This window comes from Sinohyriopsis cumingii, chromosome 4, assembly GCF_028554795.1.
Source record: "Sinohyriopsis cumingii isolate HCF-2022 chromosome 4, ASM2855479v2, whole genome shotgun sequence".
In the NCBI taxonomy this organism is placed as follows: Eukaryota; Metazoa; Mollusca; class Bivalvia; order Unionida; family Unionidae; genus Sinohyriopsis; species Sinohyriopsis cumingii.
The window spans coordinates 142,668,392-142,695,660 of NC_142964.1; the positions used below are offsets into that span (position 1 = coordinate 142,668,392).

General features: G+C 36.8%; 1 protein-coding gene across 1 annotated transcript in view; it reads left to right on the top strand.

Annotated features, from left to right (window-relative positions):
- The window catches only part of LOC149802228 (uncharacterized), a 63,141-nt gene that overhangs the window by 15,804 nt on the left and 20,068 nt on the right, over positions 1-27,269 (top strand). The window contains exons 5-10 of the mRNA XM_089956659.1: positions 7,210-7,315; positions 8,101-8,229; positions 14,080-14,206; positions 19,752-19,889; positions 20,880-21,226; positions 25,245-25,392. Coding sequence (XP_089812785.1) covers positions 7,210-7,315; positions 8,101-8,229; positions 14,080-14,206; positions 19,752-19,889; positions 20,880-21,226; positions 25,245-25,392 — 995 coding nt within the window. The remainder of the gene's footprint in view (positions 1-7,209; positions 7,316-8,100; positions 8,230-14,079; positions 14,207-19,751; positions 19,890-20,879; positions 21,227-25,244; positions 25,393-27,269) is intronic.

Consider the following 27,269-nt stretch of genomic DNA (forward strand, 5'->3'; position numbering starts at 1 on the left):
TTAAAAGTAGTCTGAGTGACCTGCTGTGAGCATCCACCTGTCATTTCTGACCACAATAGTAATACACGGATCAATTTATTATATAAATGCTCTGGTGTGAGCAACCACCTGCTGAATGTGACCATGGTCTTGGCAAAATATGCATTTTGATACTGCTATGAACACTGCATTGCAAAAATGGTGATAAACCCCACCAGCCTTGATTCAATCCAATGACTGCGTATACGTTCTGAAAAAAGTGAAGGAAAAAAAATATAAAAAGAGGCTGGCTACTGGTATCAGAAATTTAGTCTGTATGCTTTTAGTGTTTCATATTTTCTATTGTAAACCAGACTGTTTTCTGTTGTAAACCAGACTAAAGAACCTGTAGAGTATTCACACACATAGCCTGGTTCCTGGCCTTGTCGTAGCAGTACAATAGCTACCACCGATATGTAGGCTGTGTGTTGGACCCAGGAACGACTATATCATGAGAACAGAGACAGACACCACTGACCGTTATGTAATCATTTGTAACAACTATCGCTTGAATAGTAAAGATTGTTCTGATCAAAAACACGCATGAAAAGTACAAAAAAAAACCTTAAAGGATTCTGGCAACAAGTTTATATAGTGACAGATGGTACAGTCCATAAACACAGGCTAGAGTTAATCCATATTGCTTGGGGGTGAATAATATCTTTGTGTATTAAATCAGCAAGTGAGAACCATTTGAAACATTTGATTGATAGTGTTAAAAGCTTGTGATGTTTGTTGTGGGTTTTTTTTTTTTTTTTTCCCTGATGTTACAGGGATTACATTCCAGTCATCAGGGCCCCGAGTGGCCGAGTGGTCTAAAGCGCTCTCCGTTACGGATCACTGCCATCTCACCTCTGTCTGCGTGGGTTCGAGTCTCAGATTCAACCAGTGTGGGGTATGTGAGAAAGATTGCCAATAGCTTCTCGTGTGTCGGTGGTTCTTTCCAGGGTTTTCCCAGGTTCTTCCTCCACCATTAATACTGGCCACCATGTATAGCCTATCGTGTGCTGAAAAATGGCGTTAAACCCTACAACAACAACAACATTCCAGTCACCATGCTATCGTCTATTCAAGTTGGTGCTACGGGTTGTGCACTTTGTTTATAGAGTTAATCACTGTAAGTCTTCTTTGAATTAAGCCATTGACTTTTGTCTCTGAGTTAATGATTCTGTTTCTGGGTGACTTAACTGTTTCTTTTTTTTTCATTAATTGTTAGATATGCAATGCACATGTATAGATATGTCATATTTACCAAAGCCATGTCAAAACCATCTTTACCGTCATAATTACAAATGAGCACTCATAATGGGAACACCTTTTACTTTCATAATAATGGAACAACCTCCAGTTGAAATGAGACAAATTTTAACGCAGGAGAAAATAATTGTTGTAACTGAAAGAAGCGAAAAAGACCAGGCCAGTCACAAAATAGTGGTTTAAACATCAGTAAAACAAATTTAGGGTGTTACAAAGGAAAAGGAATAAATCAGAAACAATTTCATATGCTAACACACATACATGTGATCTTCAAATGTAAATGTGATTTCATGTTTAATGATAGAGGTATATCTTGATTGCTATATAATTTTGTTTTCAGATGAATTATTGCATACAGTATTTTAGCAAGAACTATTAATAAAGGATATAATACTTGTACAGTGATTGTGGTTATTTTTCATTAAATTGTTCTGAAACTGGACCTTGGAAACTAAACTTTTTGTACAAACCTGTTGTGATAGACCACCTGTCTTGAGAGACCGTTTTTTGTTGGAAGAAGGTGCAGTCTCGCATAACAGGTTTTACTGTATACAGATTTAAAAGAAATCTTCTCACAAATGCAGAAAACATTCATTTAAGACAGCGGCTCCCAATTTCGGTTCGCATCCGAAAATCAGGGTAGCCAAGGTGGGTGTGTGGGTTTCCTCATTAGGGTTGCAAAAGGTCATGAAACAAAAATGTTTAAATCAAACCTCTGAGGGTTGGGCAGTCCAGTTAGTAGCCAGTTTAGCATTGCAGCAAAAATACGTAGGGAACCACTGATTCGAAATATCACATTGTACCTTCATCCTTTAGACAGGAGTTGAAATAAGTTTGTATTAAGTTCAGTTTACTGACATAGAATGAAGATATAAAGTTTAAGACTAGTAACTATGACTAATAGATTTTACCTATTTATAGCATACATGTATGATTAAGGACATAATGACATGTATTTCAGTACTTTCAAAAGTTTATTCAGTAAGAATGTAGCGTCATATATTACGTTATTTGAGATAAATGTGTGGAATTAGTCTACGCTATTGAAGACTGATTTATAATTGGTGAGTCATGAAAGAGTTACTTTTTCAATTTTTCTGTGAAACAGTCATCATGCACCAGATGAGAAGTGACATTCTTACTCTTCTACATGTGATAGCTTCCTGCCATTTTCGTGCATTCAGGATGTACATGTATTCCCAGTTCCTAACAGCAACTGAAAGGTGCCAAACTTTGATGTTTCTTTTTTGTCATCAGTGTTTCAAAAATACATGTAAACATTAACTTCTAAACTAAAATGTTTCATGTCACAAGACCAAACATTAGTAATAAATAAGATGTTAATGTGTGAACAGAGAATTTGAACTTTTAATATAGACCAAGAATACATCTCTTGCAATACACGTATGTCATCGTGTTTTAGTGTGTGAGTCTTTGAACACTAAAAGGTATTATGCACTGTCTGCTACTGTAGGTTAGCTGACAGATGAATTCTACACAAGGTGGTGGATGTCCAATTTTTCATAAGTGTATAGCTGTGAATTTCCAATGGAAACCATAAAAACTAATCCATCTGCTGTGATCCATGACATGGAAATCCACAATGACTACTATATCTGGTCCATCATTGATTCATTTTAACTGCAGAAAAGTGAAATCACAGTATGTACTGTATGGCATGTATGTCTGTAGGTTCAGGAGGAATGGCTCGATTACTTTCACTGGAATACTAATTCCATTCCCAGAATTGGTCCAGCTCCCATAAGAGAGTGGTCTGTGGCTCTTTCCTGGCTAGATAAATCACCTTCTTCCACAAAGCTGGGATCACTAACATGGAAGGAAGCTGTGAACTGTCAAGAGGGACAGATCCTCAATACTTCCCAGTGGAAGGAAGTTGAGAACACCCAGTAGAAAGTTCAACTTTCCAGAGACATCTTATTGCTTGTGTTTCTTTCAAGGAGATCTTGTTCAGTGGAGTTTAATTCCCTGAACAGTCTCCCCAATAAGGTCTGTTTTGTCCAGTGAATCATTGGCCAGTGATTGGGCACTAAGTAATATGTCAAGTGACAGTCCCTTGAGGGTCTGTCACCAGGTACAAGATAATATGGTAAGTAGCTGCCATCAAACATCTGTTGCTGGTCATCAAGCACCAGTTCATTTGGTAGTGTCAAGTGTAACAGAAGTGCTGTCACAAGTGACAGTTATGATGTCTGGCTTCAAGTACTGGGCACCAAGCTACTTTTGCCAGGTGTCTTGCTGGCCACCAGATTTTGATCACTTGTCTAGGGAAAGAGATCAGTCACTAGGATACTGCAGTACATGGTCCAAATACACTGATAAACAAATGTCACTCGAACATGCATGCGCACGCACATACACACACGTTACCTGCAGAGGAAATCTGTGGACCCTTCAAAAGATGTTGCAGTAAATAGGGTAATAAATTTTGGATTCATTCTTTTCCCATTAAATAATTTTCTTCTGGAAGAGCATTTCAACTCCAGTCATCTGCCTCAATCAGGAATCCCATCAGGCTGGGCAACTGAGTAATCTCCATCGATCATGCATCCCTTCTTCCCAGCCCACAAGAAATTCCTGTGGTTTTGCATAGGACATGGAGATTTTTCAGTTTTGAGCTTTTCCTTTGAGACTACTTTCCACTCCCAGCGCCTTCACCAGGCAGATGGGTGTAATAGTGCCCAATCCTCCCATGATTTGATTGGTTGAAGCACAGTGCCCTTAAATGTATCCATCCAAAGGTTATAATTCTCTCATTGGTTCCTAATCTGCAATAAGATCTATTCTGAGAATTTTGGTGTATGTGAGGATAAACTTTCTCACCCATCAGGGGAGAGTTCATATTCTTCCTAACACAATTTCACAAACACTTCCTCTCAGTCCTGGGAACTCAGATTGTGGCAGAAAACTTGGTTTCCTTAGAAGGCCACATGTGTGTCGTCTCCAGTTCTTTCTTCTAGCAAACTTACAAAGAACTTGTGTTGGCTCAGATCCTCTGAAGATCAAAATTTCATCAATATTTGAGTTCGTGGAAAAATTTTGACAGGTTTCTGACCAGAATTTATATTCATGTACTGGAATTTCACTTCTTCCTTGATGCCTTAGGGTGGACAGACTTGGGTGCTCACCTATAGGTAGTAGCCTACTGCTGAGCTCTGTAGCGTCAAGGTCATGTATGATACACTAAAATGGGTGGTATTATAAAAAGGTAGATAGATGTAGCTCTACAATGATACCAAATAATCTGCAAGTTCTAGTTGCACTACAAAATACAGAGGGAAAAACCTCATTTTTTGGACCTGATTTTTTTCCACCCAAAATTTACCCATGGTCAGAATCTGATTTTGTGTCAGAATTTTAGATTTTTTGGTCTCAGATGTAAGGTAGACAGGTATGAACTGCAAACAGACAGATGAACCTTTGCAGAAAGTAGGATAAGATGGGCATTTGGAATAAAGAGTGGTCTCGATACAAAAACAATGGGTCCTTTAAGCAATAAAAAACTCCCAACTTTTACCCTTCTGCTCATGCGCGAGTCAGATAGCCATTAGATTATATGAAAATCACCTGGAAGTTGATGTGTTAAGATGTATTCAGAAATAGTTTTCAAAATGTGTTCCTACTTGAATTTCAGGCAAAAATGACAAAAACCTCCAGGGGTTAATGTGTTAAGCGTGTGTAGACTGCACAAGAAATTACTGCTTTATAGTTGTTATGGACAACACATCATTTGTAGTGTCTGTAAGATGTCAAGGGAGCACTCATGCCCCTTTTCTCTGCTTGGATGTCTTTTGGACAGCTTCAGAAGAGATTGTTATCATAGTGTGCCAAAATAAAATGTTTACGTTTTTTTATGGACAAGAACTAATTGAGTACCTGGAGCTCAGGAGACCTGTCTCTCACTCATTAATACTGTCATATAACCTATTACTTGTTCTTGGTTGTTATCTAAACCTCCTTATGAAGCTTTGCGTGATGCTTCCTTCATGAACATTTCCCTTAAAACTCTCTTCTTTCTCTCACTAGCATCATTGCGAAGAAGTGAACTTTATGCCTTGTCAGTGGAAATCAATTTGTTGATCAGTGAAAGCTATGAGTCTGTTTCTTTTTCTTTGCCAGTCAGAGTTTCTTTTTTGTGTGTCAAGAATCAGCTACCTTTAATAGCTCCTGTTCCTATTGAAATCCTCTCTCGGTCATATGGGGGGGGGGTGATGATAGATTTTTTTTACCCAGGTAGAACTTGGTCCTTCTATCAAAAAGAAATATAATGATTGTTATCTCTATTTGAAAGGTACCTCTGATATTTTAGCAGCTGCCATCTCAAGTTGGATTGTTCAGAACTAGTAAAAAAGTTTATTGTTATCGATATTTAATTTATATTGTGTACCTCACTTTGGCCTTGTTTGTGATTGAGGGTTGTGGAGTTTTGCATACCCAGTTTTTGTCATGATTTTAAGTGCCCAACAATACGTTTGCTGAAGGCCTAACCTGGCTTAAGAGTTAGAATTTTCCATTGGTTTTCTAGAAAATACTGTTGTGTCACAGATAAAGTGAAGTGTATATATAGAGGCTTGGTTTTAAAAAAATGTTCATGCCTGTTTCATATCAGATTTTTGGAATCAGAGTTTGCATTTGTGTTTGGATATCATTCAAAAGTAATTATTTAAATTATTCAATGGAATTACAAAGTGCTTATTGACTTTTTGAATCCAACACTACTTTGGAATTATTCAGAACTCATTAAAAGACATTCTGGATTGCATCATTGTTTGGTATATCAAGACGTTCAAGACTATTTCAATTCATTCAGAATTTTCTCTACTTCTGGATTTCGGGTAGGACATTTAGGATTATTAATTCACAATAATTGCTTCTTAAATTTTCACTTTGAAACTTGAAGAAATTAATTATTTATCGATTTTACTAAACTTTATGTTGTCCTTTCTGTTACAGTTTAAGTTATAACATTATCAATCTGTCACTGAGTGATCTTTCTTTCATGAGAATTAAAGCCCATGATATCAGGCTATTGGAGCATTTTGTGCCTTTTGGAATCATTATTTTGGATGAAGTCACGACAGCCACTTTCTGGCAGCCTCACTGCACTTCACTTCTTGTTTTACCTTCAGTCAGTGGCACAAAAGATGAGGAAATTTATGCATTGGATTTAAGTGTAACAGTCCAATAAAATGGCAATCCATCCTCCAGTCTGCAATAGATTACTATCAGGAATGGTAACTTCACTTTGATGGTTTATTTTAGGCAATTAGCCTCAAAAGAGGCTGGCAAATTCCAGTAATGCAGTAGTAGCAGGTGTGAATTACTGCTATTAAAATACAATTTTTTGGGAAGGGGAAGTGGTTTAAAACTAATTTTAATTATGTAATACTTGCATCCAGTTTATTCCCCAGTTCTCTACTTAATCCACCCTCTGGTGTTCTTTTCATCTCTTTCAAAGCCAGACAAGGACAGTATTTTGATTGTGAAAAGTTGACTAAGGTATCAGACAGAAATTATATTTTTATTCTGGACATCTAATTACTAATTGGAGGAGGTAGGAATCTCCTTACACAGTTGGGGTGGGGGATGCTCTCTTTGGACTTGAATCTGGCACCATGAAAAGAAACAGCAGCAGTATTCCATAACCAAGATCAAGTTTTTCCCCCGACTCCACCCTCCGCTGCCCAAGTAACATTTTACCTTTCATTCACTGTCTTAATATATTTTGTTCATGTAATGAAACTATGCACGGAAAACAGACTTCGTGTATTTCATAATTAGACTTGACATTAATTGAATTAGTGATCTTATACTTTTGAGTTACAATAATACAGTGTTATAATAATAGCAAAGCTGTAGAAAGACTGTTTTCATTTGTTTTTTCTTCAAATGTTTGTTTCTTGTACTTATTAACAGGAAGAATATCAGATATGCTGATTTAGAGGAGTTAAAAACTTTCGCAGTTTCACCTCTTGGAAATGAAAAAAGTGAGCCTACATTGTGCCTGCTGCAGAATTCATTGGTATGTATCATCTGTGTTATACAGGTAAAACCCATTTAAAGACGATGGTCAAGGTGTCACTTTTTTTTAATCCTAAACAAAAATGACGTTAGTGTGACAGACAATATGGCCATAGTAACATAGCGTTTTTCATTAAAGAACTTTCTGTGTTGTCTAGTTGTCCTAAATACAGAAAAATACTAACCTGAGATCCGATGTGGTCACTGTGGTGGTCATCTTGAAAGCTTGTTATGGCTACATCTCCAGATTGGATGGCCATAGTAACATGCTTTCACTAAAAGACTTATTAAAGATCCTAAATGATTATGGTGCCAGTCACAGAGGTATATGTATTTGTGAACATAATAACTCCAACATAAGTAAATAGTTTTGTTACCAAATTTAGTGTGTTTGAGTTTCTCAAGAATATCAGAGATTGGTTTTTGTACTGAGCTTTTAATACAAAGAAACAAACTTGTTTGGGATTGATGGAAATTCTTTTTGGCAAATAATTCTCTTGCAAGGAATCTTCAATTAAGACCATTGTTAGGCAGATGGGGTAATCACAAAAGAGAGATAAAATTAATGGAAACCTTAATAAAAGTGTTAAAATTGGTTTTTCACATTGGCTCCAGATTATAGAGATTGAGCAAAGATTCCAGACTGTGTAAAGGATAACAAACAAGAAGAGACATTGCTATGTATGTTGTAATAACCTGTTTGTACCATGTGTTTTACCATATAAAATGAGTTCATGGCATATTCCTCTGCCATTATTTCATTTCACATGATGTCTTTTATTTCAGTTGGGTGATAAGGAGTGGAAAGACAATATTGTATTCCATTCATTTGCAACATCATCCGGCAGATTTGGTCCCAGTATTGCTACCGTTTTGCAGGATGAAAAAACTAAGAAGAAATTCCTCGTGAAAAAGGTATGATTCCTGTGAATTGAAGTATATTACAGTGAACATTTCTTTGGAAAAAATTTCAGGTTAAAATTTAGTTTTAAGGGCTTCATAATTCTTTTAAATGTTCACCTTTATTGTGATGTATATGATTTTTCTCCATTTTAAAGTGGAATTCCACTTTTCTCCTGACTTGAATCAGATTTTTCTTGGTATAGTCTGTTTTTTTATATCATATCTGATCCGTTTTTTTAAATATGTCTGACTGGTCCCATTTCGCAACGACCCTTGTAAAGTATTCGTTCCATATATTAGTTATTACACAACTCTCATATAGAGTATTCTGATTGGTCAAAGGTTTAAATTCATCCAGTAAATCTTCATATAATGGAAACTGATGGCAATGGAAAGAAGAAGCATGCTTGCAAAACATTGCATCCTGAGTTGTTGAGAGAGACCATGACACAAAAAGTTTAGATAAAAGGTTTAAAAAATATATGGAAATGGGAATGGCTGGACTGAAACGTTGACAGAAATTTAGTTATTCAGTTCATAAGAAAACTGAACACTATAGAGGACTGGCATTTTGTGACATCTGCAAAAAAGATCTGAATTATGGTAATCATGGTTGGAAGAGTTTGGAACAGCACCTACAAAAGAAGCTGCATATGGAAAAATTGAAGCACAGAAGGCATATGGAAAAAGTGCACGTAATTACTATAAGAAGAAAGATTTCTTGCATGAGAGAACAGATGTAGCCCTCTGTCAGAATATACGCACTGCATGTCACCAATACAGAAACCAGCTTGAAAGGGGAAAGGCTGTCGTGGAGAAGGAAAAGAAATGATTGCACATTGAGCAAAAAGGTCAGTGGTGACAAAAAGGAAGACTAAAGAAATCTTTGCCAAAGCCACAAAAAGAGCTCAACTGGCGTATCAACAGGTTGTGTCCATTGGAGAAAAAGACAAGTGAATGTATGGGATTATTTGTAAATAGTTGATGTCCTTGGGTGTTTATTTTACAGATTTGTTATGAAAAGAGATAAGTATAATATATTTGCTGCCAAAATTGACAAATTATTGTGACTTAATTACGATGTGAAAACTGACATGCACATGAAATAACTTCAGTATCAGTAGTATGGTAGAACAAATTCATGTGACAATAAATATTGTGAAATTATTGAAGTAAATTTTTGGTTTCTCAAATAATTATTTTGGTTTATTTTATGATCGTAAGTTGCACAAGGAGCAGTTTTTTATGAGTGTAAAATGCGTTTTTTACTGTTCGTCCCCCTGGACACTGGATCGTGTACACTGCCCACTCAAGACCCCATTGGGGGAGGACCCCCAAACCCCCTTTTAAATTTTTTTCAGCTTTTTTGGGAGGAATACCAAAATCATGTCTGATATATATAAGGCCTTTGATAGGGTATGGCATGTGGCCTTATGGGCAGCTATGAGGAAAATACAACATCAGCTCAAACCTAGTGCAGGTTGTTGAGCACCTCTATGACAAATACACCAGTGCTGTCCTCATTGATGGCATTAGAGGAGATTGGTTTCAAGCAACAGTTGGAGTCAGACAGGAATGTGTACTGTCACCTACACTTAACATTTTCCTGGAAAGGATAATGGAGGATGCCTTGCATGACCACAAGGGCACTGTCAGAAGCAAGGAAGAGCATTCACCAACCTTTGCTTTGCAGATGATATTGATGGTTTAGTAGGAGATGAAAGAGAACTGGCTGACTTGGTTGCGTGCCTTGACACAACCTCCACAGCATATGGTATGGAGATATAAAAAAAAAAAACATCCTGATGACAAACAACACCAACGGCATCAGTGCAGAAGTAAAGGTCAGTGGACAGAAGCTGGAAAAGAGTCACAAGCTTCAAGTACTTGGGATCAGTTATCACAGATGAGGGCTCCAAACCAGAACTACTTTGTAGGATTGCCCAGACAACAGCAGCAATAACAAGGTTGAGACCAATATGGAAAGATATCAACTTTGCTTTTGGTTCCAAAATAAGGCTGATGCACTTGATTGTCATATCCATCTTTCTGTATGCTTGTGAAACATGGATGCTCACATCATTATCTACAAAGAAGGATTCAAACCTTCGAAATGAGATGCTACTGTAAGATAACAGGATCCAACGAGCCATTGGATCCTATGAAGACCCTTGACCACTGTAAAAACTTGCAAACTGCATTGGTACAATCATGTCCCAAGGTCATCTGGATTGACAAAAACAATCTTGTATGGCACAGCACAAGAGTGGAGAAGAAGAGGCAGACACAGAAAGAGGTGGGACAGCAACATTAAGGAGTGGATATGCATGGGATTTGGAGATCCCCAAAGGGCAGTAGAAAACAGGGAAAGATGGAGAGAATTGGTTGTATTGTCAACTGTGGTGCCTAAACGACCTCTTGGGGTAAGGGATTGATGAAGATGATATGTCTGCCATTTTGGTTGATGAAGTTATGCTGTGATACTGAACATCAATGTGTCATTCTGTTAATGTGTCTTTTTCTGCACAATAACATCAGCTCTACAGCACATATCTTCATTATACCTTTAAAGTTCAAGCCTTTTAGTTTTGTGGTCAAATATCAACGTTACTGACTACAGAAGGAAAAATGGTTTTTACACTTAGCATTAGTTCTATGTGACACATTTGGACCAAACTGTGTAGGTAGCTTGAACAAAGTTAATGAATTGGCTTCTGGATTTTGAGGTCAAAAGGACATGTAACTAATAAGAAACATGGTTTTGGCACTGTAACATTAGTTTTAAATCACAAAAGATGAGCAAAATGTTGTGGATAGATAGCACTTGTGATCACTCTACAGTCATTAGAAAGAAAAATTCTTTCTGATGTGATCAGAGCCTATGGTGATCAAGTGATCTAAGGTGCCCCCCTTTGCAGGTCACTGGCATGTCATCTCTGTCCATGTAGGTTTGAGTTGCAGCTCAGACAGGGTTAAAATGCTTGCAAATAGCCAGAGATACTTCCAGGACACTTAAGTGCAAAAATCATGCACAGTGGTAGGCATTTGTGTGCAAAGAGAGCACTGATGTGCAGGAATTTCTGCAGATTGGTCTAAGGTTACACATATAAAAATGAAGTGCAGACAGTATACACTTTTTATTTAACTGTTTAACCCTTAAGTGCTTGTGTCAACACAAATCGCACCTCTGGTGTAAGTCTTTGTTTCAGGTAGGCAACTGTATACATTTCTGAGTACTTTCATTTAACGTGAATAATTGTTAAACTAAATTTGATTGGCACATTTGGCTCTGGAAGAAGTATTCTGTCATTTTAACCTTGCATTCATAAAGAAAGTTTTAATATTTTTGTTTAACATAACAGGCTATCGGAGAAAACCCAAAATGGCTGACTCCTGGCATGGTTCTCTTCAGATAATTTTATTCGGCAGATACTTGCTGACGATAGCAATGATAACAATGTTTTTTTTAAATTTTGATATTTAAATTCAGATTATTGGAGCTGGGAAAGTGTTACTGGGAATTTTTGAACCAGAAAATTACGTTGAATTTAAGTCTTGATGGACATGCCAGGCAACTCCTTGTTCATTGGTACCATAACTTTGTGAATGTAACACACAGGTTATCCACGTTTTTCCCTACCATGCACCCCTCTAAAGGGTTTTTATACAACCACTTGTTATACAATTTGATTTTTGCTTCTATTACCACATTGTAGTAACATTTTAAAAGACTCATTTCTTATTTCAAACAATGAACCAAGTTCAAAATAGTAAACAAATCGAATGTCGATTACATAGTTGTGTTTAAATTTTCAGCTACATTTTTCATAGTTTTAATATGAAATAATAACAAGAAGACGAGATCCGCATAATAAAATCAGCATCATCAGATTAAGAACTTGCTGATTTGCAGAACGTCCCGAGTGGCAATGTTGTTGTCTACTAAAATCTTAAGGTGCCAAAGTTCTGTGTTGTTTGCTGTTTTAGTTGGATTCCGAAAGAATTTCACAATTCTGGATTCGAAATTTGAAAAGTAGCTGGTGTTATTATTGTTTGTTGGAAATCAGAAGGTGTGTAGTTCATACTATCTGGCAATTATTTATGGTGAGGTGACTATTTTATTGATTTTGAATTACCAGTTACAAATAAGGTCCTGTATTTAACAAAGAGAGCACGTGGCATCATCGTGGAATGTTTGAGATGGGTCAAGGTGAGGAAGCTAATTATGAATTGACCATGTTTTGTTGAAACGGCTCTGCAACAGTTCAGTGGTAAACAGAAAGGATGATTCACATTACCCTAGTATTTTATTCTACGTTTATAATGAAGAGAAACCAACATAGTTGTATAATTATTTTTCATGGAAATTTTTTTATGTGCTTTAAAATCGAGAGAACGCCAGTGAAGCCTTGTGACCATCCATAACTGCCATTTCTCATACTCAAAATTTACCATTTCATTGTCTGTGTCTGCATCACTAAATCACCTGAATCTGATAAATTATAAAAACCCAGTCATGCTTACATTAATATCAGATCCTTTACCTGTTATTGAAGCTTTATGCAGTCCTGATTGCAGTCGTGAAAACTCCAGAAAGCACTTAATGAAAACTGCGGCCTCCATTATGGAGAGTGGAAAATCCAGCCCAGTTACTTTAAATAGCAGATTACAACTAGAGCTTAAACAGGACTACATGATTTGACATAATGGTCATTCACATCAATGAATGTAGTATCTAGTAAGGGTTTTTCCCCCAAAGTGGCGCTACGAAAACCAGCTCAAAATGGCTGTTGTTTACAGCGGGCATAGATATGTGCTTCCATGTGAATGGTGTAGAAGTGTCAAAACACTTCTATGTCAATTGGGTAGAGGCATCCAAAGATGCTTCCATGAGAATGGGGTAGAGGTGTCCAAAAGTGCTTACATGAGGTAAAAAGTTTAGATAAAGGATATTTGCTTGAAACAAGTGAATAATGGATATATTTCATCGTATGGGTGAGAAACTCTCTTTATATTTTCTCAAATGGGTTTGCTAGCAATATGTACTGTATAACAGATTGACGTAATAGATTTCTTGTTGGATCCTAAATAATGTCCCGTTTGTACCATTTCTACAGTTATAGAATTCTGCTTCCCAGTTCCAAGTAAATTAGCACATTAAGGAAACAAAAATTTGCACCTTGTTGGATTTGAGTTCAGATTGTCTGAAAGAGGAGGTGGCCATCTAAGAACTTCAGATTTCGTGGTTATCTTGTGAAAGACATGGTAGTAAAATTATTTATAAAAATTCACTCAAGTGAATTTTTCAGTTATTATACTTGGAATATCAAGGATTTCATGGCCTATCATAAAATAAATAACTGCATCTTCTTTTAAAGATAAACAACATTCAGTATATGAGATATCCCTTATAATTTAACAATTTATAACATTCAGTATATGAGATCACCCTTATAATTTAACAATTTATTTAATGTTGAGATTTTCCTCCGATAAAATAAAAATTAATAATAAGTACCTGAAAAAAATTCCGATTTATCAAACTTGTGATTTTGAGAAATAGTAGAAGTTCAAATCATTGCAGGAGAGTTTCTTTTTTTATTTCTATTTCTTGAGCTCAGAGTTTTACATGATACAGATTTTGGTAACTAAGGCAGTAGAGAGTCAGACACGTAATCCAGTAATCATGAGCTCATTGCATGTCTAGGCAGCCCCAGTTCGGCTGCCTCTGTGTCTTTGAGAGGCAATTTATGACTATTTCCTCTGCATGATATAGCCAATAATGAATTAGTTTGATTATATGCAGTGACATTAAAAATGCAGGTTTTAGTTATTTTAACATTTATTTACTCTTTTTATCAGGTGATAGGAGGCATTGACATCTGCCAGGAGATGGAGACTCTGTCAAGAGTACAACACCCGAATGTTGATAGACTAATGGGTTTTCTTCATGCCAATAGTGAAAGATGGCTCATGTTTAATACCAGTGGTATTGATCTATTTTGATATGCTAATTTTGTTAACAAACAGTGCCACCATTCAAAGTTTCATGATGACCAGTTATACAGAGCATGTTGAATACAAGGAATACAACATTAAATTCTGCATATTAGGATGTATCAGTAACAAGAGCCACTTCCTTTGTCCGCCATGCTTTCTGTCAAGTCCACATTGATGCTTCTCACTCATGGCATGAATCATTATGAAGCTATAAACAAATTTATTGCTTGCTTTTGCCTTAACATTGTGAATAAGGTCACAGTTGTAGAAATTGTGCATTGAGATTTTGGCTATGCATTTTCATTTGTTTAGATTTTCTAAACCTGTTGATGGATCCTTTCGTACTTGGTATGAATCATTATAAAGCTAAGAGAATTCATTCTGCAATAAACTCATTCACCTCTTTGATTTTGGGTCAAGGTCAGAGTCCTAGAAAATGTGATAAAATGTTTGCTAATGTTATTTCATTTCCTTTATTTCCTAAACCTCTTTTTAGATTTTGTTCTTACTTGGGATGAAATATTATGAAAATAACAATTGATTCTGCAACACTTATTCATGCCTTTGACCTTGGAGTTAAAATCGAAGTCCTAGAAGCATTTGTCTAAAATTTTTGGTTACCACTTTTTATATTGCTTATATTTCCTAACCCTTAGATGGAGTTTGTTCATACATATTATGACTCGTAAAACTAAGATAATTTATTCAGTGTCATGCTTGCTTGTTGGCTATCATAAATACTTTTCAGTTCTAGAAGGACAAACTCTGGAGGAAGTCAGTCCTGATAATGTTCGATAATTCTGTAGTGGTGACTGGCCTCCTCAAACATGTGGCACCAAATCACTTGACCTGTGCATGCAGGTTTTGCAGTTTGTACGTTGGTGCTGCCAACTTTAAATCAAAGTACAAGTCAGACATATTCTCCAGACCCAATGTCCTGGTGACTCTCTCCAGAATGGGTCCGGTTATTTGTAGATAATGGTCCTCGTTTATGTTTGTGTTTCATCTGATTTGTGCACTTCAGGGGTGTGCGGTGATTGGTCTTTTTGTGACAAGGTTGAACCACAAATTACCCACCCTTGTCTCAATGGTACCAGACCCAGAAGTTGGGAGGGGTTATGGGTCTTTACCTACCCTCTCCCCACGTTTTAAGTACTGAAAAAGTTTCACAAGGTATACGGTCAGAATTGTAAGATGATCAAGCAGTAGATCTGCCCAGAAAGATTGTGATCAAACCAGAACTTCCATAACATCCAAGGTTGTGGGTGTTCCACTGCTCCCCAGACCATCTTCTCCTTCATGACTGGCCCTTGTAAGTACAGCCTTGCAAAATAAAGAACTTAGATCTTCCATTTTGGAGAGAATGTTGCAGGCAAAAAGATCCTTCACTCTGAAGGCTTTTGAGGGAAAATTACGTGTTTTCTGAAACTGGTGCCAAATCAGTAACATCATCCCTTTAAGTACCTTGTTCCCCCAGCTGGCTGACCTATTTCTCTGGCTTTGTGAGGAGAAAAGTTGGCTCCAATTTCTGTCAAAGGCTACTGCTCAGTGATATCTTGCACATTCAAGTATCATGGCAGAAAGAGTATTAATAAAAGCTCTATCAAAGCTACTAGCCAATTGGAATGTGTCTTAGGTCTTAATATGGCTCAATTCAGAAAACTGCTATCATACTAACCTGTTTCCTGATAGCTTTGGCCTCGGCATGCCGGGTGAGCAAGTTTTATGCCATTTCAGATCTAATGGTTCAGTAATTCTCGTGACACAACCAGTCTTTGTAGCCAAGAACCAGTTACAGTCAGTGGATTATACACTCTGCATACTCTGAAGTCTCGAATGAGCAGTGTTGCTGCTAATAAAATAAAAGTAATCTCTGCGAGATAAAACCTGAATCTGATGGGTCCTTTTGGCTGCAGATTTAAATAAAATCAACTCGTCCCAGTGCTCAAAAGAAAGTTTATTTTTAGACACAAACCCAAGGCTGGTGACTTTAAAAAAAATCACAAGCCCTGGCTTAAATTCCACAAGCCCAGACTCCAATTTAATATTATTTATCGCACAGCGTTGCAATTGTTATACTTCAAATATGAATTCAGTAGGGTTCATTAGTGGGTTTGAAGGTAATACAAGTGTCATTGTTGTTCATCAATACACTCACTAGAGACTGGATGGTCCTGGTGTTCAAACTTTTCTGCTGGATTCTCTGAGCAAATCCTTGTCAGAACCAAGTTGACATATGTAGATTTGTTTGCATTATTTGTAAAGAATTAATCCCCCCCGCCCTGCCAACTTCAAAGAAACATTGCTGCTGTTCACAAACTTGCCAGAAATCTATAATACTTATGACTTAAACATTCTCATTCATAGTGATGATATGTAATATCTTTTGTTCTTCTACACATATTGATTTGATTTACATATTTTGGGTTCTTCCACGTCATGATCATACCTATGCAAATTAGCACAGTGGGCTTACCCTCTGCAGTCTTCAAACACATCTCACTAGCTGTTGTCAGCCAGTTAAGTAATATGTGATATTGTGGACTATACCTGACCTAATTGCCTTTTAATTGCCACTATTTAAACTGCCCAAAGGATAGCTTTACATTAGCTTCAATCATGACTTTATACATGCTACATGTGGTGGGCATATACTGAAAGTGGTGGGTTTTTTAAATTATATTTTCAAAGATTACAGAAAATTGTGTTTTCTCGATCATGTCAAGGGTTTGGGAGTATTAGAAAATTGTATTTATAACTTGATACACCGTGTTACAGTTTGATTAAAATCATATCTCTACTTCACATAGCACAGTGGTGATCGGATTTTAATCAGACTGTGGCGTGTTATGGCAACTATGTCAACATCTTGAAAATACATTTCCGCCTTTCATCAAATTTGATTATTTTTTTCTCGACAAGCTCGATAGGCACCTCTTACAATAGAGGACGGGCCTGAAATTAGTGGAGCCCTGGGCATAGGACATTCATTTTTTTTAGCACTGCACATCCTCATAGATATTCCGGATTTGCTGACATGGCATAAGATGAGAAAAACAGATTTTATCATAGTTTCTCATCCTTCCTTCCCATAATTCTTATTGTGAATTTTTTAAAATTTGCACATGTTACTAATCATACATTAGATATTTTTTTCTGATCTATGTATCTTTTGCTAAGGGTAAAAGAAATTGAAAGACAGTACTAAAAAAACTATAAAGATTTTTAGGCCTGCAACATTGTTTTAATGAAACAGAAGTTTTCCTAGTTTTAAAACAACAATAACATAATGATGATAATAATACAAATATTAATAATAGTAATTAATATCTGTAACTTTTGCAGTCAAATACATCGCCATTTGATGAAACAGCAGGGCATAGAAAGAGAATTTTTTTTATATCCTACTTTCTCTTTCTGGCACCCTCCATCCCATGGTAAATGGTGGATATAGTAGATGGCTAGTGAAATTTCATACCATCTCTTTCAGATAATAGGAAGACAGCTACAACATTTTAATATGGAATCTTGCAAGTTGTTTTGGTGGGCCTGTAAACCACATTCTTTGACCCTGTCTCCATTATCAACAGTTATTTTGCCACAACCATTTCCAAGGATCCAAACATGATAAATGTCCTGCAGCAGAAAATAGACTTTGTCCAGAAAAGCAAAGCACATTCACAGGATTATATTTTGAGAGTTTCTCCAAAAGTGCAACAAAAAAGCTTAGACAAATAATCAGTTTAAGTTCGCTCAGATGACACATGTGGGTACCAGAAGTTTAAGATTGGGATTTGGATGTCAGTCCTTAATGCTATCGAAGAGGACAATTTTGCCATCAGTCTAAAACACCAGGATTCGTACCTTCTCGTTTGAATGGTTCAGTTACAGCAGCATTGTGTACCGGCTTAGGGTTCTTCCTTTTTGAATCTTGATCCCTGGCTGTTTACCAAAGCCATGGTTTTTTGTTTGGCTGTGGTTTTTTAAGATTTAACATCATTTTTCAACACATGCTGGGATACATTGCAGTCAGTGTATCTGTGGAGGAAGAACCACCAACCCATGGAAAGCTACTGGTTAATTTTCTAACATAAGCATGTTGGCTTAGCCGGAGACTCTAACCTGCTAGGACAGAAGTGAGATGTCACTGGTCTGTAAAGGTGAGTGCCTAACACTACCAAGTTGTGGATCAGGTTGTGTCAGTCTTCAGGACCACTTGAATGTACCTGACAAGGAACTGTCTGGACAACATTCTCTAAAAACACTAGGTGAGCAACTGTTTGTACAAGACATAAAATGCTTTGTTTCTCTAATGTTTCACCTCGGATTCCACTTCATCAAGGACAGGTCTGATTTTATTCCATCCTGGCTTCTTTTTAGCTTTTTTATTTTTTATTATTGCATTAAAGGTATCTTCTTTGCATATTTCGTCTGCTTGAAGATATGAATTCGTGTTTCTGCCTGTGAAATCTTTAAACCTCTTTGAGTTCTCTCAATTGGGGCACATATCTCCTCATTTTGGGTCACTTCTGTATGAGACACCTGAAAATGATTCTCCTATATTTGTTGCAACCAAAATTTTGCAAATAAGATTACATGAGATTCCATCTCAGAGAATTTGCGTAACCCTAATAGCTTGCAGCAGGAATCCTTGGCCACCAGAAACCATGAATTGCATAGACATCAGTATGGCTGGTTGGGGTGTCGATCTTCTTCAAAGAAGTGGGCAGGTTTAGTTCCTTCATGTGTGGTTCATGCACATCAGCCTCATGAATACCTTGATATGGCACAATTTGCAGAGGGTTTATAACTCCTGGTAATCTAGTGACTTGATTTATCTTTGAAGGCATGTCGGAGTGGCTGTGTGTGAGGGAAAGAGAGGGAGAGAAGTGGTGTTGTCATTGACAAATACACATTTAAAACTGCTTGGTGTCCTGATGTGCTCCACTGTCCAGGTAGAATCAGTTTATTCACACAGAAAGGTTTATTCACCTAAGTCTTCAATCAAATTTACTCTGGTGTGGTTGACCCCTTGTGGGCCTCTTTGCAATAATGTGGAAAGCCCAGCTCCCAGCCTTCATCTCCCAGTTCCAAGATTTGAAAGCCTGGGCAGTCTTTGTATGATCCTTACTGCTTCCTTTAAAGAGGGAAATCTTGGATAAATGGCCCTTGAAGACTGCTGGCATAGATTTCCAGGAAAATCTTATGATCTCCATACGTGCTATAGCATCCATGCATGCAAGCTTTCCATTTCAGTTGTGGAGTGCTGAACTTGCATCATAGAGAACCTTTAAGCAACTTCTTTGCAAAAGCTGCTGAAAAGAATTTGAGTTATTGTTTTCCTTTAAAAAGATTTATTGTGAAAGTTCCATGTATTTAAAAGATTTGGGTTTGAAAAATGCACAAGTTGTAGCTAAACTGCTGCAATATTATCAGTTGAAGCTGTGTTCGTAGTATCACTGAATTAAGAAAGTGCACAGACTTATTTGTTATCCCATGAGGATTAAAAGAACAAAATTTTCTTTCTTATGTAGGTGTGTCCTTGTCATACTATAGGTCAAAGCACCCAGACTTTCCAAGAGATCAGCTAGAACTATGCCGTGTTTTTGAAGGAGTTCTCTCAGGTACAGCAGCTTTGCATGATAAAGGAATGGAACATTGGAATTTGGATCGTAAGTAACATTATGAAATAGATTCATTGTAGCATGTTACACCAAGATTTTTCCCTGAAGTCGTCATAGTTGAATATATAACAGAAAATGTGGGGACACTGATTTTGAAGGGGAAAAAACACCCTTGTGGATACCATATTTAATCATTGCATATGTGTTTGCTATTGATACGCACCAGGATTCTGTCACCTCATTATCCAGATCCTGAATGCACAGCGGGTGAAGACTGTTTTGCTGTTGACATTTAGATTGGTAATGATGTAAGATTCAGAGGCATTTTTTTAAAAATAGCTTTAGTGCTTATGGACTGGAAGAGTTTGTACAGTGACCTTTCATCCCTCATCCATTAGTACATATTGGATGTACCACCCAAAAAAGTATTACATTTTGGGGGGGTTGAGGGTATGAAGTTTGTAGAACAAATTTTGACCAATATATCTGAAGAATACCTTGTGTAATGCCATTTCGGTAACGTCCCAGATATATTGTAGATTGGGCCAGACTTGGTGTGTGGGCTTTCTGGACAGCCTGAGACAAGCTCATTGGGTCTTGATTCATGACATCAGGTTCAAGACCAAAGGCTATGACACAGAAATGTGTACTATGCTTTTCTTGAAAATATATACTCTTGAAACAAAAAAGAAAGTACTTTTGTTGCCAAATTTGCAATGTTGCAGCTTCTCAAGAACATCAGTACTTGGCACATACAAAAAAAGGCAAGAACAGACTGAACTAACTTGTCACCTCCTGTTGCTGGAAATTATTTCCATGCAGTAAAACATCAGTCCCTTTTATAGTCTGTGCTATTAAAATAATTATGAAATCTAAAAAAAAAACCCACTAAAAGCAATTCTAAATACAGTTATTTCATCATAATTTAACTCAAGCTAAATTGAAATAAAGCTGCATCTTTTTACACTCTCTGTTGCCAAGCTGTTCATAAAAGCTTATTTCCTAAAATGTTTATACAGTAACATTCTCTTTTGATAGCTACACATCTTTGCTATGATGGCAGTACCATAAAGATAAAAGAAATTGCAGACAACTTCCCAGTCTTAAGAACTGAACCAGATGGAATGTATGCTTCTCCAGAAATAGCACGCTACATCCTGCTGAATACCCAACTTGTACCAGAAAAAGAGCAGGTGAAGCGGAGAATAAAGCCCACTGAGCTGCAGGACATCAGTGCTGGGTCTCATATTTACCTTGCTGCATTAGTTTACTTGTACATCCAAAGTGGACATCACCCATTAGTGGATGTTGTTACTGGAGGGAAAGATTGGGAGACATTTGTCAGGAGCAAGAGAGATATGTTGTCTCTCCAGCTGCTTCAAATGGTATGTAAATGTTGATTCAGCAGGGCCATATCATGGTTACCATTGGTGGGTCTTGATTCCAAGGAGTTGGTGTGGAGTAGGAAGGGAGTAATTAAAAATTGTAATGCCCAACATAAATGTGTTTGCAATAAATACCCTTATCTTTGACTTGAAAATCAAATTTTAGTCTGAAAAAAAACCCCAGGGTCAAGCAATTTGGGGAATAGTCATTCAGTTGTCAAATATTTTGCCCAATGATGCGGAGAAAGAGAAGTAGACTTTTCTTGAGATGATTTAAATGATAACAAATTTTACATTTAGATTTGCCCAAAATTACCCATCATTATGCTGTGTTGTCTGTCTTACCAGTTTTATTTCTGCAAATAACTTTCGGAACCACCATCCTCAGATATCAAGCTTTGTGGATGGCTTGTTTTGGGGCTAAGGAAGAACCCAATTGATTTTGTTGTCAACAGATCAAAGGTCTTGGTCGCTGTGACTGAAAGAAGAAAATGTCTTCTACAGTATCAACACAAAACTTATGTTCTCCATCATTGACAGCTTCCAAACTTTGGATGTCTTATATTTGGGTTAAGGAAGAACCCTTTTGATTTTGGGGTTAAAATATTAAAGGACTATGAGTGAAAGAACACAAATGTTTTCCACACAGTAACATTAGTTCTACAACACATAACATGACCAAACATTGTGGATGGCATGCATTTTGTATAAGAAAGTAGTCTTTGTATTTTTGGGTTAGAAGTCAAGGTCACTGGAACTGAACAATTAGAAATGGGTTCTGAACAATAACTCTAGTTCTGCATCATGTTAAATATATCTGTATTGTATGGTTGACCATGGTCAGTTATTGAGGGTAGAGGCCTACCTGACTTCTCACATCTTTTTTTTTCTTGTAAACAACATGACTAATACCTGTCTGTGAGTTTAGTTTATATTTTAAAATCATATTACTTGAAGGTAAACATAATTACTGACAAGTACAAGGTCTGTTTGGTTTTAAAAATTAGGAATGTTCGAGAAGTAATCTTGCTGACGAATTTGATAGGAAAATGAACTTTGACCCACATCCTGGCTCTGTAATTGTGTCTTGGTTTTTTATATAAAGAGTGTTTACTTCAGAATTACTCCTTCCTAATCTTAACATTAGTCTTTAGAGGAATCAATTTTAGTTGTGTGCAACTAAAAGGATTTAATTTATTTATTTAAATTATTCATAGGAATTACAAAGTGCTCATTTATTTAGGACTAAATCACTAACTTGGAATTATTGTGAATTCATTCAAGGACATTCTGGATCATATCGTTGTGATTCAAGACTGTTAGGACATCAACACTATTCCAGACTACTGTCACTTCAGCTCATTCAATATCATAATTCATTTGGAACACAAATGGAATTCATTTTGAATACTCTTTGTTTTACTTTTGTTAATACTTTTGTGACTAATTAGGATTTTTTAAACTTTCATTTGTGTTCTTGGGGAATAAATTATAGATGAATTTTACAAAATGTGTTGGTTTTAGCACTTTGCTATTACTTAGTTTAATACCGCAGAGTCATAATAATCACATACATGGAACAAACTCTGGATGGATTGTAGTTGGGGTAAGGAAGCAGCCTATCAAATTTGGGGTCAAAAGGTCAAAGGTTAAGGTCACTGTGACTATGAAAATAAAAATGGTTTCTGCAGAGGAACAGTAGGTCCACATCACAGATCCAGACCAAACACAATGAATGGCTTACACTTGGGGTAAGGAAGAAACATATTGATTTGGGGGTCTAAAGGTCATTGTCACTGTGACTGTCAGAAGAAAAGTGGTTTCTGGACACAAACTTCATTTGTTGGCATAGGGGATTATTGAACACTGGGCATTTATCTGATGTGTTTTTCACGGTACTCATCTTTAATTTAATGGCTATCAGATTGAGACATTTTTCGTGCTGGATTATCATTCTTGAATGTCAATAGTGCAGTCAATTTTTTCAGAAAGTTTTCAAATGTCTCAAAAGGACCTTTCTCTCTTTGCATTATTTGCAACAGTCATAACTGGCCATGTGTATTTAAAGGGCAATTTTATCATGTTCCTTGACGGTCCTTAACATACAGGTTTTGGGATCAGTAGTTAAGTAAAATAGATGCTTTAAGTGACCATTTTGAATATTCTAATTTATAACCAGTCTACACTCACTTCTCCCTATTTTTCTATCACTCTGCCCTATTTTTGAAAGGGAGGGAACTCACTTTGCCCTAGACAAAGTTTGGACTATAAAAATTATATGATGTATTTACTTTAACCAAATCCACAAGCATATATATAGATGCGAAATGAGAGCAAGTGTATAGTAGTCTTTTATAAGTTACATGAAATGTTCTGTATGCAGCAAGGATGGACCCTTTGGACAGAATAGATAAGCGTCTGCTTTTCACATTGGACATGAGTTTTTTACAGAAAAAGGACAGTAATATAAAGATTGATCAAAAGCATCATAATTCTTAGGACACGTATTTATTATAAATGATTTTATTTGATTGCAGGGGCATTTCTGAGTTATAACAACAAATGTTATAGCTAATGTTAACCAGCATGCTTTGCAGAACCATAAGCATTGGGAAATGCTATATTTGCCTCTTTATCTGTGTGTAGGTAGACCATTTCTTTCTTTGGAAGATTTATGTATGGACAACATTCCTTCCAAATGGACTGTCATATTCAAACTGGCATCCTCTTGGGGGCTCTCATTTGATATATTATCCAATTAATTTTGGCATTTTCCCCAATTGGATACTCGTATGCTATACTATTAACATAAAGGGCCTGTCTGTTTAATACATTTCTTCTACAGTTTTAAATAGAAAAAAATAAGCCTAGCTCCAATTATACTTGAGCTGGGATCAGCCCAGAATACAGTACTAGGATCAGCCTAGCATAGAGTTGCTTAAGATGGGATAAGCCCAGAATATACTGTTATGCTGGGATCAGCCTGGCATAGATTTAGTTGTGATGTGATAAGCCCAGAATACACTAGTATGTTGGGATCAGCCTACTTAAGCGCAGAATACACTCTTATGCAGAGATCAGCCTAGTATAGATTTACTTGAGCTAGGATCAGCCTGAACTGTTTACTTGAGCTGGGGTCAGTCCATAATACACTTCATTGCTGGGCTCAGCTTAACACCATTTGTACTTGAAATGGGATCAACCCAGAATGCACTAAAATGCTAGGATCAGCCTACCATAGATTGACTTGAGAAGGGATCAGCACAGAAAACTATCATGCTGGGATAAGCCAAGTGCATAGCCTACTTGAGCTGGGATCAGCCCAGAATACACTCGAATGCTGGAATCAGCCTAGCATAGATTATACTTGAGCCGGGTTCAGCCCATAATAAACTGTAATACTGTAAAACCTAGCACTGCTTGGGAATCATCATAGTCTTGTATATTCAGATTCAAGCCTGTGAGTGGCCCCCACAGCGAGAGCCAAATATTTTAATTAGTTATTGATATTATTGTAGTTGTGCATTTTGATCCTGTAGTTGTTGTTGTAGGGTTTAACGCCATTTTTCAGCACACGATAGGCTATACGTGGCGGCCAGTAATAATGGTGAAGGAAGAACCCGGGAAAACCCTAGAAAGAACCACCGACCCACGAGAAGCTAATGGCAAGCTTTCTCACATACCCACATTAGCTGAATCCGAGAATCGAACCCACGCAGACAGGAGAGATGGCAGTGATCCGTAATGGAGAGCACTTTAGACCACTCTGCCACTCAGGGCCCCTTGATCTTGTAGAATATTGGTAATAATGAATAATGGCTTGTTTGAGAGAAAAAGAGAAAATTAATGCATATACTTGTATATCTGTTATTTTTTTTTTATACAAAGAATGTATTAAATCTTTCCTCATACAGTTCTTTATTTTTGTTGTGCATAAAATGATGATGTATTAATTGTAGTATAGGTTAGTAACTGTGATGCTTTACATGTCGTGCCAACTTTTCATTATAATTTTCAGGTTGCTGACCTGCCAGACGTTTTGCAACAGTCCCTTAAAAATTTCTTGAATGGAATTGACAGATCCTTTCAGGGTTTGCTTCAGAGAATGCTTAAATTTGAAGCAGACAGGAGGCCAACACTTACTCAAGCATTAAAAGAAACAGAGGGTGAGTTTGAGTAAATAATTCTAATTATATTGCACTCTGTTGATTGTCTACTGGAAGACACTGGTTTTGTCTAGGTACAGTCACCTAATTAATCCAGTCTAGGTACAGTCATCTAATTAATCCAGTCTAGGTACGGTCTTCTAATTAATCCAGTCTAGGTACAGTCATCTAATTAATCCAGTCTAGGTACAGTCATCTAATTAATCCAGTCCAGGTACAATCATCTAATTAATCCAGTTTCTGTTTTACCATGCCATGAGGGAAACAATTTAAGAACAGGCTAAATCTTGTCTTTATATGGAGATGGTGCTATAACAAAAAATGTACTGTGCAATCATTGTATCAATCACTGACCAGCATTTAATTCAAGATTCCTCTGACTTTTCCCGTCCCCTGTTAGGTATCTGGACAGTTATTTTGATGTGGGAGATACACTACAGGCATATCCACTATTGAAAACAAGGAATTTGCCAAAACATCACTTTCACTCTATAGGGTTGTTGAATTACACAGCGGCTAACATAATTAAGTTACCTTGTGTCCAAAAATTCATGAATTCTCCAGTTCTCAATTATTTTAATTCTTTAATAAAATAACCGATTTCCCATTAAGTGCTAGTCATGATATTGGCAGTTGCCAAAACGGTCCAGTACTGCTGGTCGCGATATTAGTAGAACTGCAGTCGATTAGTACAGTTGGCCCAGTAGCAAGCATTTTAGCCGATTTTAATCTATATGTATAAGAGTAGTTTTACAAATGCTTTTGAGAGAAACTGGGGCCTAACCAGAATTTTGCTCCGCGCATGCGTCACCAACACTGATTTGAGTTTCCCTTCGGCATCACATGTAAGATCTTGAAAATGTCTTCACCACCAAGGAAAAAGAAATGTATTGCTCAAAAAGTGAAGTTTAATTTGGAATATATCAAAAATTGGCCATGCATTATGCCATTAAACATTGATATACATCATGCTGTTTGCACACATTATGCCACAAATTTTAGTATTGGGCATGGTGGCAGAGATGATTTGAGGAAACACAGAAGTTGCAAAAAACACAGAAGTTGGGAAAATTAAGAATTCACAGATTTCAGCTCGGGAATATTTTAAGCCATCGGCAGAAGACCTGCAAGCTACCAACGCTGAAAGAATTATTTGTGAGTTTTCTTGTTTAACACAATCTACCTTTATCAGCTGGAGACCTTGCTAAACATTTGTTCCAATAAATGTTCCTGGACTCGAAAATCGCTTCCAAATTTTCCATGTGGAAGAACCAAAAGTGCTGCAGCTCCTGTGCATTCCTCACAGCAACAGTGACAGTATTTTCTCTAGTGAGGAAAAACTTCATTTGTCGGATTATTGAACACTGGGCATTTATCTGATGTGTCTTTCACAGTACTCAAATAAGACTTTAGGGCCTCCTTAGGTGCAGAAAATTTGTCAGCAATTTTAGTCACCAAGATCAACCAGCAGGCAAGAAGTCTGAACTGTTTAGAAAACAAATTTACGATCAAGAAGTTGAGGAAGTTCAAGTCTGCCACAGTATCATGTCTTGATAAATAACCACAAGAACAAGTGAAGTTTATGAATACCATAATAAATAGAAATGCAGATATATTTCTGCATATATATAGTGTTTTAGTTTTATATTGCGATCTTGATATAGTGTAGTATTGACGGTCAGGGTGGATGGAGTTATTGTCATGGTATTTTTCACTAATTCATGTCCAGATTCACTAATTTTTATCCCTATTTTCACTAATTGCGAGCCTGGAAGGTTGGCAGCTATGTTAGTCCCATGATTGCCAGATCTAGTGAGGTACATATTCAAATGCAAATGAATTACTAATTGCTTTTTCCTTCATCGGTTGTTAGTATT